The sequence below is a fragment of the Sturnira hondurensis genome, unplaced genomic scaffold (genome assembly GCF_014824575.4).
Source record: "Sturnira hondurensis isolate 20B ecotype Veracruz unplaced genomic scaffold, ASM1482457v3 Scaffold0008196, whole genome shotgun sequence".
Lineage (NCBI taxonomy): Eukaryota > Metazoa > Chordata > Mammalia > Chiroptera > Phyllostomidae > Sturnira > Sturnira hondurensis.
Window position 1 is genome coordinate 16,695,408 of NW_028080827.1, and position 12,818 is coordinate 16,708,225.

At 35.5% G+C, this 12,818-nt stretch overlaps 1 protein-coding gene across 9 annotated transcripts in view; it reads right to left on the minus strand.

Moving 5' to 3' along the window:
- HERC1 (HECT and RLD domain containing E3 ubiquitin protein ligase family member 1) overlaps positions 1 to 12,818 on the minus strand; it is a 187,733-nt gene that overhangs the window by 103,217 nt on the left and 71,698 nt on the right. For all 9 annotated transcript variants that reach the window (XM_037054088.1, XM_037054086.1, XM_037054083.1 and 6 more), the window contains 7 exons: positions 11,485 to 11,610; positions 10,301 to 10,522; positions 7,131 to 7,283; positions 6,872 to 7,004; positions 5,241 to 5,432; positions 4,591 to 4,812; positions 2,041 to 2,214 (listed from right to left, as the gene is read on the minus strand). In XM_037054088.1, coding sequence (XP_036909983.1) covers positions 2,041 to 2,214; positions 4,591 to 4,812; positions 5,241 to 5,432; positions 6,872 to 7,004; positions 7,131 to 7,283; positions 10,301 to 10,522; positions 11,485 to 11,610 — 1,222 coding nt within the window. The remainder of the gene's footprint in view (positions 1 to 2,040; positions 2,215 to 4,590; positions 4,813 to 5,240; positions 5,433 to 6,871; positions 7,005 to 7,130; positions 7,284 to 10,300; positions 10,523 to 11,484; positions 11,611 to 12,818) is intronic.

Consider the following 12,818-nt stretch of genomic DNA (forward strand, 5'->3'; position numbering starts at 1 on the left):
TAAGTTTTTATTCATCTTATGTTTACATATATTTTTTAAAAAGTTCTCACTGCAATGGAACAGGTGATGATACTAAAGAAAACCCAACTGCACATTCCAAGCAAATGTGTACACATGACAATGTCAGAAAATACAACTTTGAAAGTAAACTTCTTTTGTCTCCATTACAATATTTTTCTTATACCTCCAGTGGGAATCAACATTACAGAACAAATAAAAAAATGAATGATAAACTGGATGAGATTAAAACTTCCAAAGGTATCATCTCACTGGTGGTTTAAAGGACTGAATAATATGTATCTCATTTCACTTTTATTATACAATAAAAGGTGAAAATGTATTTACTTTTAACGGCTTTATCATGGAAGAAAAGAAACCCAAAGAAATAGGGGGAAACTAAAGATAGAATAAAAATGTATGTAACATGGAAAAAGACAAGTAGGGATATGTGATTCTGAACAATCCAGGTCTCTGTTAAAAGGGAAGCTAAAAAGAAATCAGGCATACCCTTTGAAAACTTGTACATAAAATTAATTAAATATTACAAACTGAAATACCACTACATGCATAGCACTTTACTACTGTACTTCACAGTACACCTTATTTCAAATTAATATCTTCCCCAGCACTCCAAAGTTGGTGACTATTTTACAGAGGAGAAAGATAACCAGGCCCAGAGCTGAGATATCTACACTCACATATTTTCAGTTCTGACACTAGGGTTTGCAAAGGAAAAAGTCCATTAAACAGACTTTTATACTAAATCCATTTATACTGCATGGAATCCTTCAGTAAAAAGATTGCCTCTGGATTTATTTTTTATATAAATCCCAATTGTTCCATAGTGGGTTTGCTTCAAATGGGATACATGCACATTAAAAAAAAAAACTCAAAAGTACTTCCCACAAAGAGGAAAAAAAATTTAAATGTTATTTGTAAAATATGCTTTTCTATAAAATGTAGTAGGGTGAGCCCTCGATTTTCTATTTACAAGTATTACATATATAGGGTCCAGCACAAATAACGCCCCTTTTTTATTACTATCTTTTATTATAAAATCATAAATATGTAATTCTGATAACAATACCACACTCAAGCACACTATATGACATTTTAGGTGAAATGTTCAAATTAAAACTATGAATAATTTCACCCACCTTATTACTCTACCAACCATACTCAAGCAGGTGCTACTTCTGCTGGACCCTATATATTAGTTAGTATTATGAGCTTTCTAAATATTGGGTTGGCCAAAAAGTTCTGTTTGTTTTTTTCTGTAAGATGGCTTTAGTAGGGCTTAGTTGTCTTTTTAACTTCACCTGAACAATTTTGTGAGACTGTATTGTGACAGCTGTCATAACACTGTGCATTAAAAAACAAAAACAAACAAACAAAAGAACATCAGCCCTGGCTGATGTGGCTGGTATAACCAAAGGGTTGCAGGTTCAATTCCCAACCTGGGCACATGCCTTGATTGCCAGCCGTGTTCCCAGTATGGGGCACATGAGAAACATTGATGTTTCTCTCCTTCTCTTTTTTCCTCCCTTCCCCTCTCTCTAAAAATTAGTAAAATATTTAAAAAATAAAAAAATAAAAATACATCAAAGTTGGTGAATTTTTGTGTAGCCACTATATTAAAGATGAAAGAAAATATGCATTATTTTTGGCATATTATGCTTTATTATTTCAAGACAGGTAAAAATACAACTGAAACACACAAAAAGATTTGTATAGCATATGGAGAAGGTGCTGCGACTGATCAAATGTGTCAAAAGTTGTTTGCAAAGTTTCATGCTGGAGATTTCTCACTGGATGATGCTCCACAGTCAGGAAGACCAGCTGAAGTTGACACTGATCAAATCAAGATGTTAACTGAGAACACTCAACCCTATACCATGCAGAAGACAGCTGACACTCAAAATACACAAATCAACAAAGTTACTGGTAAAAATGAAAAATGTGTCTTTTATTTATACAGAAAAAACCAGACGGACTTTTTGGCCAACCCAGTATTTATCCCCTTTATCCTCTTCATCTTACCTTTACTAACAGCATAATCCTGCATGCTGATCCAAAGGCTTCGTGCAGGCTCTTTTGAACAACCCAATGCCAAGTCTACGTAGACAGCAATTTCAGGTCGCAATTTGTAGTCAAAAGGCTTCTGCTCTTCATTTCCTGAAAGGGCTACTTCTAACAGGCAACTCATACATTTATCTAAAACCAAAATTATTTGTTATTAATTTTTAACCTCATAAATTTTGGTGCCACAAAATCTTACCACATTTACTTAATGCATACAAAATGATACATTTCAAACCAGTTTTAAGTAGATGCTACAAAGCTCTTTAATGTTTCTCAACTGGAGATAGAATCATGCCTTCCATCTCCTCCAGGAGGATGAGTGACAAACCCCCAGGGAGGTATTCTGGCTCTGCAGCAGGCAGGGCCTACACGTGCACTGCCATCTTATACAACCAAGAACTCTTGTTCAAAACAGAATGGACTCCTTTGAGAACATGTGACCACTGGGAAAAGAGACTGGACATGAATTTCTTCTTTTTTGTAGACAAAGGGAAAATAATCAGTTGAGTCAAGAGAGAACACTGATACCATGAACACTGTTCAGGTGGTTCCTATCTTTCAGTGGGACATTTGGTATTCAGAAGTAATTTTCCATTTAAAATACAAATAAAACATTCTCTAAATGATAGGTTCTTGGGCTAATGCCAAAAGTCAATTTAACCCATAATATAATTTAATAATCAGATATTTATAATTTTACAAAGGACAAATACCCTTTCCTAATATATTGTACAATTTAAAAACTGGAAAACAACATTAAAACTAAAAGTGATTTTATTAATACTAAAGACCAGTTAATTGAATAAAGTAAATATAACAGAAATATGAGAAAGGCAGAGATACAATTGGTACTTTTGTCCTAGGAGGGCATCTGGGACTAACACAGAATTAAACACTGATAGCAGTTACCATCTTTATGATGTTAACCTAAATATCTCTTGAAAAACCATAATTCTACTTTTTTTGGATACATATATCATAAAATACCAGTCTATCATTCACCAACCATGGTCAGAATCAACTTCTGGTTCAAAATGAAATAATGAATATACATTCCTATTTGGAAGAGGAAGAAAATCTTTAACTTTAATCTTTAATCTTTTAATCTTTAAAATCTCCTCACTCCATTCTCCATCTCTCCACCCAAAAGCAGAATCTTTCTGTGATTTCTGTTTTTGTTTCTACTTTGTTTCCCCTCTTGATACCTCTTAGATTGAGATTTCTCTTAGACTCTCCTTCTGGGACACTCTGAGTCTCTTTCTCTTATCAGATAATAATGAATTCTTTTATCTAATATAACCATATGAGCTACCAAATCTAACTCACTATTTTATGGATTAAAATTAGAGGCCCAGAGAGATTAAAGGATTCATCCTAGATAAAACAGGTAGATCATCTGTTCGGAACTGGAGAAATCCTCATGTTCAGACAGTCAGAGAGCTAGCTTAATAGCAATGTAGACAAATGGGAAATGAGGCAGAACAAAGGAATCCCTTAAAGACATTATAAATAGGGAGGAAAAAAAGAAAAATCACATAAGGTAACTCCAGCGTGAAAATAGAACCAGCCAAGAAGACGAGGAATGCCACTCACCTCTGAGAGGTGTTTGAAAATTGAGCACTGGTAAATCACAGTGGGTAAACTTACAAGGCTTTATACTCTGGGAAGCAGTTTCATAACCCTACAACCCCAGAACACAAGTAATTAAGCATTTCCCCATTTTTATGAGTTAGGTGACTTGCCCAAAATGAGTGCTAAATAATGACAAAGTGGGCCTTCACCAGTGTGGCTCAGTTGATTGAAGAATCATCCTGTAACTGAAAGGTTGCGGGTTCGATTCCCAATCAGGGCACATACCTAGGTTGTGGGTTTGCCACCTGTATTTGACCACCAAATACAGGTGGCAACCAATGTTTCTCTCTTACATGGATGTTTCTCTCTCCCCTTCCCCTCTCCCTTCCTCTAAAAGCAGTGGAAAAAAATGCCCTCGGGTGAGGATAAAAACAATTAAAAACTACCTGGCTGGTGTAGTTCAGTGAAATGACCACAGGCCTGCGAACCAAAGGGTCGCTGGTTCAATTCCCAGTCAGGGCATATGCCTGGGTTGTGGGCCAGGTCCCCACCAGGGGGCATATGAGAAGGCAACTGCATGTTGATGTTTTTCTCCCTATCTTTCTCCTTCCCTTCCCCTCTCTCTAAAAATAAATAAAATCTTTAAAAGGAAAAAATAAACGAATCTTTAAAATTTTTTAAAAAATAATCACAGAATGGGACCAGGACTATATTTTCCTAGTTCAGAGGCTCTTTCCACTACCCAATGCTGAAACACAATGCTGCAGGATTTAACTGTTTTTCTGAGGACTCCAAGTTACAGTCTCATTCTCGTACCTCCCTAATGCTGCTTTGTTTCCTTTCAGTATTCTATTCAGCAAACCCAGAGTAAGAGAAATTTCTAATAGAGGTTCAAACACAAACATGTATTTTAAATGTTGCAAAGAAGCACATTACCTAACTGAGGGGTGTCCATTTCTACGCCGTCACTAAAAAGTGGTGTTTTCATCCAATATGCAGTGTCCTGTTCCTCTGGAGACACAGGGGAGCCCTGAAGCATGCCACCAAGACAGCGCCCAATAAGGAGAGCAACTGTTCTTTCCAGATCCACAAGCCACACCCAGGATTGAGCTGGCTGAGGTAATGGCAGGCCAGCAGGATCAATCAGTTCTGGCCCTCCTGAAGACAAAATCATTAATAATTGTGTCTTCATCATGTATTCAAGATTCTCAAGCTATCTCCTATACTAACAATAAGATATTAAAGCAAAGTAATTTTACAATGAGAAGAAATTATAACACTTTCTGTACATATTCCCTTTACTAGGCTACCAATTTAAAACATACTCAGATAAGTTATGCTACCAAAAATGTCCTCTGTAAAGTTATTAATTGTAATATTAATATGACACTGTTATATATGAGCAACTTCTTAAGTTTTCCCATATAAGTGCCCACTTTAGACTGTAATTTCTGAGGAGATAACAACTTTATCTCCTCAGATACATAACATAACACACCCAAGTGTCAGGTATGATTCCCATGATGCATGCAAGGGGAACCATTTTTCTCAAAAGCATTATTTGCTCTTTTATCATCTTTACTTACCGTGAAGAGGCCACTGTAACTCTTGGTCTTCTAACAGAGCGGCAGCTGGCAGGAGTCTATTAAGGCAATCAAGAGGTGGCAACAAGTCGAGGAGGTAACTCAATAAAGGCCGAGCCACAGACACGGGGAGTAGTAACAAGGAATTAACGATCTGGCAGAGCATACTGCCTGCCGCTGAGACGTATATCACATCTATGACGGGTAAGAAATTCAACATGGATCAACTGTTACAAAACTTAAAAACGAATTTAACCTAGAACTACAGTACACTAATTCAATAACTCTTTGTTGAACATGTATCTGGTAGCTCATATGGTATTAATATTTACTCACTTTCACAGAGCGCCACCAACAGACACTTAGTGGGAAAGCATACATATATCTCATGCCAACAAATTCAAAAGATCATAGCTCCCTCCTTTAAATGCATTATGAAGTTGATTCACAAATTTACCTTTTTACGATTTACTCCAGAAATATTTCCTAAATACCTGAACAACACACCAAGCACTATTCTAGGTGAAAGGATACAGCCATGAACAAAGAACTAAAAATTCCTGCCCTCATGGTACTTCCATTTTAATGAGGGAAGCCTTGTTTTTAAAACCAAATTTACTTTTTTAAAAATCAAGAACACCTCAAAGCATCTGCCTTTTTATTATCTGTATCAATTTTAAATCAATTTTGTTTCAATAGACATTTCACTGTACTTTGGGACAGGATGGGCCATTCAGGGATGAGCTCATTTTAAACAGATGAAATTTTAAATGCCTGTGCAACGACAAAATGGAGGCTAGTACGCAACACTTTTAGTTTCCCAATTTCTTGGTGTGGTATTAATATTTACTCACTTTCACAGAGCACCACCAACAGACACTTAGTAGGAAAGCTTCTGAGATAATTTGGTTTTAGACAGACTACTGAATTTTTCAGTGGGAGAACTTGTTTTTTTCAGTTGGGAGAACTTCTGAGATGATTTGGTTTTAGACAGAGTACTGATTTTTCTGCCTTTAGGACAACCAAGAAAAGATACCAGCAGGTAACCAGAGAAAGGCTTGTGTGAAAAGGAAGCCCTCAGCTAGGTGCACACAAGAGAGTCAACATGCACATGGTGATCATAAGATCAGTCAGGGAGAAATGAGGGTTGCGGACAAAATTCAGAGGAGCCTACACATTAAAGGGCATGTCCATGGAAGAGGTGTTTATAGAAACCAACGAAAAACAGTGATTAGAGAGATATGAGTAAAAACAGAATTATGATTATACAGAGCCCCAAGGAAAGAAAGGCATTTCAAGAAAGAAAGAGAAACACTGGAAAATGCTGAAGAAAGGTAAAGAAATAGATAAAAATCTCAGTTAATGGCATTTAAAATTAATCTTTTTGCACATATATTATCCAATGCCTTAAAATTAGGCCTCTGTCATGTCAATTAACTTTTAAGGTTAACCAGATCAGTTAAGGAGAATTACCATCACCCCCAAACCAAGATCAAAGGGGTTTTCAATAAGAAAGAGATTCAAGATCATTCTTATTCCACTCCGAGGTTTCAGGCCCTCATAGGGTTTTGGAAAGGTTAAGAACATTTACTTTACAACCACTGATTAAATCTGAAATCTAGTTCCAAACACACCTCTTAATTTTCCTCCAACGCTGCCATTCCAAGGACTTTCTTTGAGCAAATTTGCAGAACGTGAATAAATATCTGTGGCATGAGGCAATAAGAGCTGCAGATGTTTATGAAGCAATGCCACACTGCTTGAGTTCTGAGGGGAGAAAGTTACTAAATTACTACTTGAAAGATCAAGGTACAAAAATATCATGGTTTCACCAAATAGCTGAGTTTCAAGGTCCCTGAGAAAGACCACCATAAAAAGCAAAGAATTACATACCTCACTAATGTTATTGATATGGCAAAAAGCCAGCAGCTGTTTCTGCAATGAACACAGCAGTTCATGAAGATGAGCAGGCTGACTGTTCTCCGAAGATGATGTTCCAAGTAGAAATTTATCACTATTCTTTTCTAGCTCTCCAAATGCTTGATCCTAGAAATGATACATAATGAAGATTACATTTGAAGTGTTTGAAAATGAAAGTAATGTCCTACCATAAATGATTCTGATGTAAGAACTCACTGTCTTCTTTCTTCAATTATACCTTTATATCTTTGCTATGTTGTTATCAGCTATTAGATAGTAAGATTTATTGACAATCTCAATTTGATTTTTTCATTAAAAAACACGTATTTCACCAAAGAAATTTTGAAAATACAAAAAATAGGAAAACAGTACAATACCCAGAGATAATGTATTTCAGCATTTATTTTATTTTATATTAATTGATTTGAGAGAGGAAGGGAGAGTGGAGAGAGAGAGACAAAAACATGAATTTGTTGTTCTACTTATTTATGCATTCACTGGTCACTTCTTGTATGTGCCCTGACTGGAGACTGAACCCACAACCCTGGTGTATCAGGACAATACTCCAAGCAACTGCACACTATCTGTCCAGGGCCTCAATATTTGAATGCTATTGTTTTCCGGATCTCTTGTGTAAATCTTTTGTTTCCACATGTTGTGTTATTTCTAAGATCACAATTCTTAAACATTAAATTTTTTTCTGACTATAAAAGAGTAAGTGGACTAGACCTGATAATTAAATATAATGTGTGATCTTGGATTGAGCTGGGGATTGCTATAAAGGACAAAACTGGGACACACAGAAACCTGAATGTGAACTTCACAATAGGTAACAGTTCTGCATCAATGTTAAATCTCCTGAGTTCTACACCTGTTCTGTTCTTCTGTAAGAGAACGTCCTTCTTCTTAAGGACTGTGTGCTTAAGTGCTTAGGAATGGCCAGCATGACATCTGCAACTTAGCCTCAAATGACTTAGAAAAACAAATAGAGAGATAGATAGACAGAGCGAGCAAATGTGATAAAGGGTATGAGGAGTTCTTTGAATGATTCTTGGGTTTTAAATTATTTCAAGTTAAAATATTTTTTAAATGTGCAGTGTAAAAAATCTAGGAAATACCAAAACTATAATTTTAAAAAGTTGAAAATCACAATTGAGCAAACCACCCAAAGAAAAATCACTATTAATATTCACCAACATCTTCTACATTTTCATAAACCATGTCTATGTAAAAATTGAGTCATACAATATTCCATTGAGCATATATACCATAACTTAATCATTCCCATTTTTAGATACTACAGTTGTTTCTAATTTCTTATTGCTTATTGCTTATAAATAATGTAATGAACATCTTTATACATAAAATAAAGTTTATCATTACAACATGCAAGAGAGTCTCAGAACATTTTAAGACCCTCGCCACAGAAGTACAATTGTAAGCTCCCAAATAAGCACTGTCAGAGAGAAACAGAATGTTTGTGTCCCCTCAAAATTCTATGTTGAAACCTAACCCCCTCAATGTAGTAGTAAGTGGAAGCAGGGCTTTTGGAAGGTGAATAGTCCTGAGGTCAGAGGCCCTCAGGAATGGCATTAGTACTCTTATAAAGAGACTTCAGAGAGTTCCCCTGTGTGAGGACATAGGCAAAAAGATAAACCTATAAACCAAGAAGCAGGCACCACTAAGTCTGCCAGCACTTTTGTTCTTGAACTTGCCACCTCCAAAAGTGAGAAATAAATTGGTGTTGTTTATAATCTACTCATTCTAGAATATTCTATTATAGCAGACCAAACATAGAAAAGAACCATTATTTTTACATCTTGGACCAAGACAAGTATGGTTTAAATCACAGTCTTTTTATTATGATCTTAGCCCAAAAGTATTTTATTGCCATTTCCACATAATGTACACATCTGCCTTAGTCCTAATGACATAATAGAGGCATTACTTTAATTCAGCATAGATGTTCCTTACAACTTTGGGGGAAAAAACTCAGTCAATAACAAGTGGATACAGATATACTATAACACTGTTGCCATTCCACTTGCAGGAAAACATCAGATCAAACTTACATTCGTAAATGTCAGAGAAAACAATTCTATAGGAACAACTGGCACTCCAAATTAGTCAACAATCTTTTAATGTGCGCAGAACAAAACACTAAGACTTGTATGGAAAAAAATATACAGACCTGACCCTGAAGAAGCATAGGAGACAGTTAAGAAATGATACACGAACAATTCAAAGTTAAGTTATACACAGTACATTTTTGACTAAAAATTGCTAAAGGATATGCAGTTATAATTACAACAGTAACATGAGGTTATTTGGGCAAGGCTTCCTAGAATAATGAATTCTTAAAGAAGTCACAGATCTGTAGACAGAAAAAGCAAACAGAAGACAAGTGTGCCATGTGCATGAGCTCAGATGAGAGTGTAGTGTAAGGCAAGCAATGAAGGATCTAAAAAGGATTTAATTTAATGCAATGAGGTTTTTTAATACAATAAGGTTATTCCAGTAACAAGATGTTGATAAGAGACCAGCCACAGTGAAACTGCTATTAGCTAACAACACTGTTATTAGTACTAATAGCTAATAACACTGCTACCAGTATTAAGTCATGATGGCCTGAGTTAGAACCCATAAAAATTAAAATAAAAAAAGACATGGATCTAAAAACCACTTCAGAGTAAGAATCAATGGCACCCTAACACAGGGAAAGCTTACGTGCCCAATGACTTCTCCCCCGTTGACTAGTTTATTCTTAGTACCAACCACATTTAATTGTAAGATTACTTTCTGGTAAGGTTAATCCTTATTATACCCATCCCTCATTATTCTTCTCTTACAAAATGTTGTTGACTATTTGTATGTTTATTTGTGTACATTAACATAAAAAGTTTGCTAAAATTCTAAAATAATTCTCTTTAGAATTCTTAATAGGTCATAGGCACGCACAATATTTCAGATCTGACATGTTTTCCTGCTGTGGGGAAGTGGAGTCTTGAGTTTGATTTATTTCATTACTGTTTAAATGTCAAAATATTCTGACATGAGGTAGTGATACCTTCCCACTCAAATAAATAAAAAAATAAAAATAGGGCTCTCTTTTTTTTTTACCACGAAGAAAAAGAACAACTTACTGTATAAAATCCTAAATTTCTTAAGAGAGTCTTCATCAAAATTTCAGCCAGATGGGTGTCTGGATGGCAGCTCTGAGTGCTGTAAGGTTGATCTGACAGGCTTCCGTAGCCCGTACACACAGAAGAGAGGTCAGCCACATCAGAGGGTGAGCTATAGCCAAGTAGGGAGGCTACATGGGTATGATCTTGCAAACTTGTCAGAATGATATCCAGTTGCATTCTCTAAAAAAATAAAAAAATAAAAAATTCCCTTGATAAAATAGGATTAGGTTAAAATGCAGTAAAAAGGGAAAAAGAGGATCTCCCAAAAACGCTGTATTAATAATGCTAACTAATTCACTTCATATCCCAATTAACAATAATCTTTTAGCAACTATGTAATCAAAAGAAAACTTATCCCATTAATACCATTTGGGAAAATGCTACTTATGGTTTTATTCCAGCCTTTATTATAATACCTAAAACTAAACTAAAATGGCACACTCTGCATGATGATTTTACTACTGTAAGTAAAGAGTAGGGAATGTCAACAAATAAATTATACTACACATTCTTCTATAGAATTACCAATGAAACTACTTATTCTAACGTTTAAAACAAATCACTGAAATATAAACAAATGCAAAAGACTCACTGCAAGGCATCTGTGATTATATCATGAGTACGTACCACTTCTTCCCTCAAATCTGTAACTCTATGATTGACTGGTCTACTTGATTAAACAAAATGTACTTACCTTAATACACAGAAGATATTAAAAATGAAAATAAGCATACTCATGTCATCAAATACTTTTTTGTAATAGTCACCTTCTTTTAAATTTTATATAAGTAATTTCAAACAAAGTTCTGGGCATGAAACCAATAATAGTGCATGCCCTTGATTTCAACTCAGTACACTACAAATAAACTAAAACATCTCTGGTTTGACAGTGAAAGCAACACTAAAAAAATTAGTCATGATTTTTAAAACTGCCTAATAAATTATCATTTAATAAATTATCACTTACTTCACCTTCATTAGAAATTTGGGAACTCCTCCAGCAGAAAACATTAAATACTAGGATTTACCAGAACCATCAAGTTAAGTATCATTTTATAAGCACTGGACAATCAGTTACCTTTATTTTCTTGTCTTTTTTTTTTTATATTACTGGATTACTTAGATACCACGCAAAGGCTCACCTGTCCTTTAGATAAGCTTTCCCATCTATCAGGTCCTTGGGGTAAAAGAGAATGAAGTAATTCCATACGTTCTCTTAATGGAGGTAACAGCATGGTTGCTCCCACTGACAGAGTTTCAATTACCACCTAATATCAAAAAAGAGAACTGGATTTATTGGCCTGGTTCTTATGTTTTTAATAAATAAAAAGATAACTTAATAACCTGACTCCATTGACTATTAGAATCCTGGAAGTCTAAAGAAGGTGGATCATGGAAGTTTAAATAAAGGTAACATGTGGAAAAAAAACACACAAGTCCTTCTTTAGATGTTTTTAAGAATACCAGAATGCATATTTTGGATTTGCTACTAAATAGATAATCATCACTCAACAAATATTGAGTGTTGAATCTACAGCATTGGTCCTAAAAAGTACTGTGCATGAAGAAATGAACAAGACAGACAAAAGCCCTGCATTCATGAGTAGACAGTCTAGTGAGAGAGACCCCGAGCAAGTAACTGTGAGTGTGAAAGAAGTCACACAGGAAAAGTAAATGGAAGTGTAGGCTTGAAAGAGCACACATGGCCTATGAGCTCACAGGTCTCCCTGAGGATTAGGCATTTAAGAACTAAAAATGAGCAGGACTTAGCCAAACAGAAGTCCAGGTAGTGGGAACAGCATACAGTGTAGCTGCATTATCTATGACCCATAACTTCTCTGGGTCATAGCTTCTTTTTTTTTTTAAAGATTTTTTAAAATTTATTTATCTTTAGAGAGGAAGGGAAGGAGAGAGAGAGAGAAATATCAATGTGTGGTTGCCTCTCATAAGTGCCCTGCTGGGAACTAGCCTGCAACCAAGGCATGTGCCCTGACTGGGAATCGAACCGCAATTGTGGTTCGCAGGCCTGCGCTCAATCCACTGAGCTACACCAGCCAGGGCCTGGGTCATAGCTTCTTTAGCAGTAAAACGTGGGCCTTGGACTAGAGAAAAGACACACTCAAAGATTAAGAGCTCTTTTTATATAAATTAAAAAATATGATAGAAAAAAACAAAGAACATCAATAGAAGGGTTAGAATATAAAATTATATTTCTCACAGAAGAGAAAGTGGAAAGCAGGAAAGAAAACAAGAAAAAATAAGAGTCCTGGTGCAGGAGGTCTAGAATCCCGATAACAATGAATTACAGAGAAAGAGAACACACAGAAAACAATGAAGAGGAAATAACAATACACTTCAAGGTAATTTCTTAAAACTGAAGGCTATGGGTTTCCAAGTTAAAAGCTGTTCACCCAAGTATGCATCACAATGGATAAAATGAGACCCACATCAGTTCATATTATTTTCAAGTGTGAGA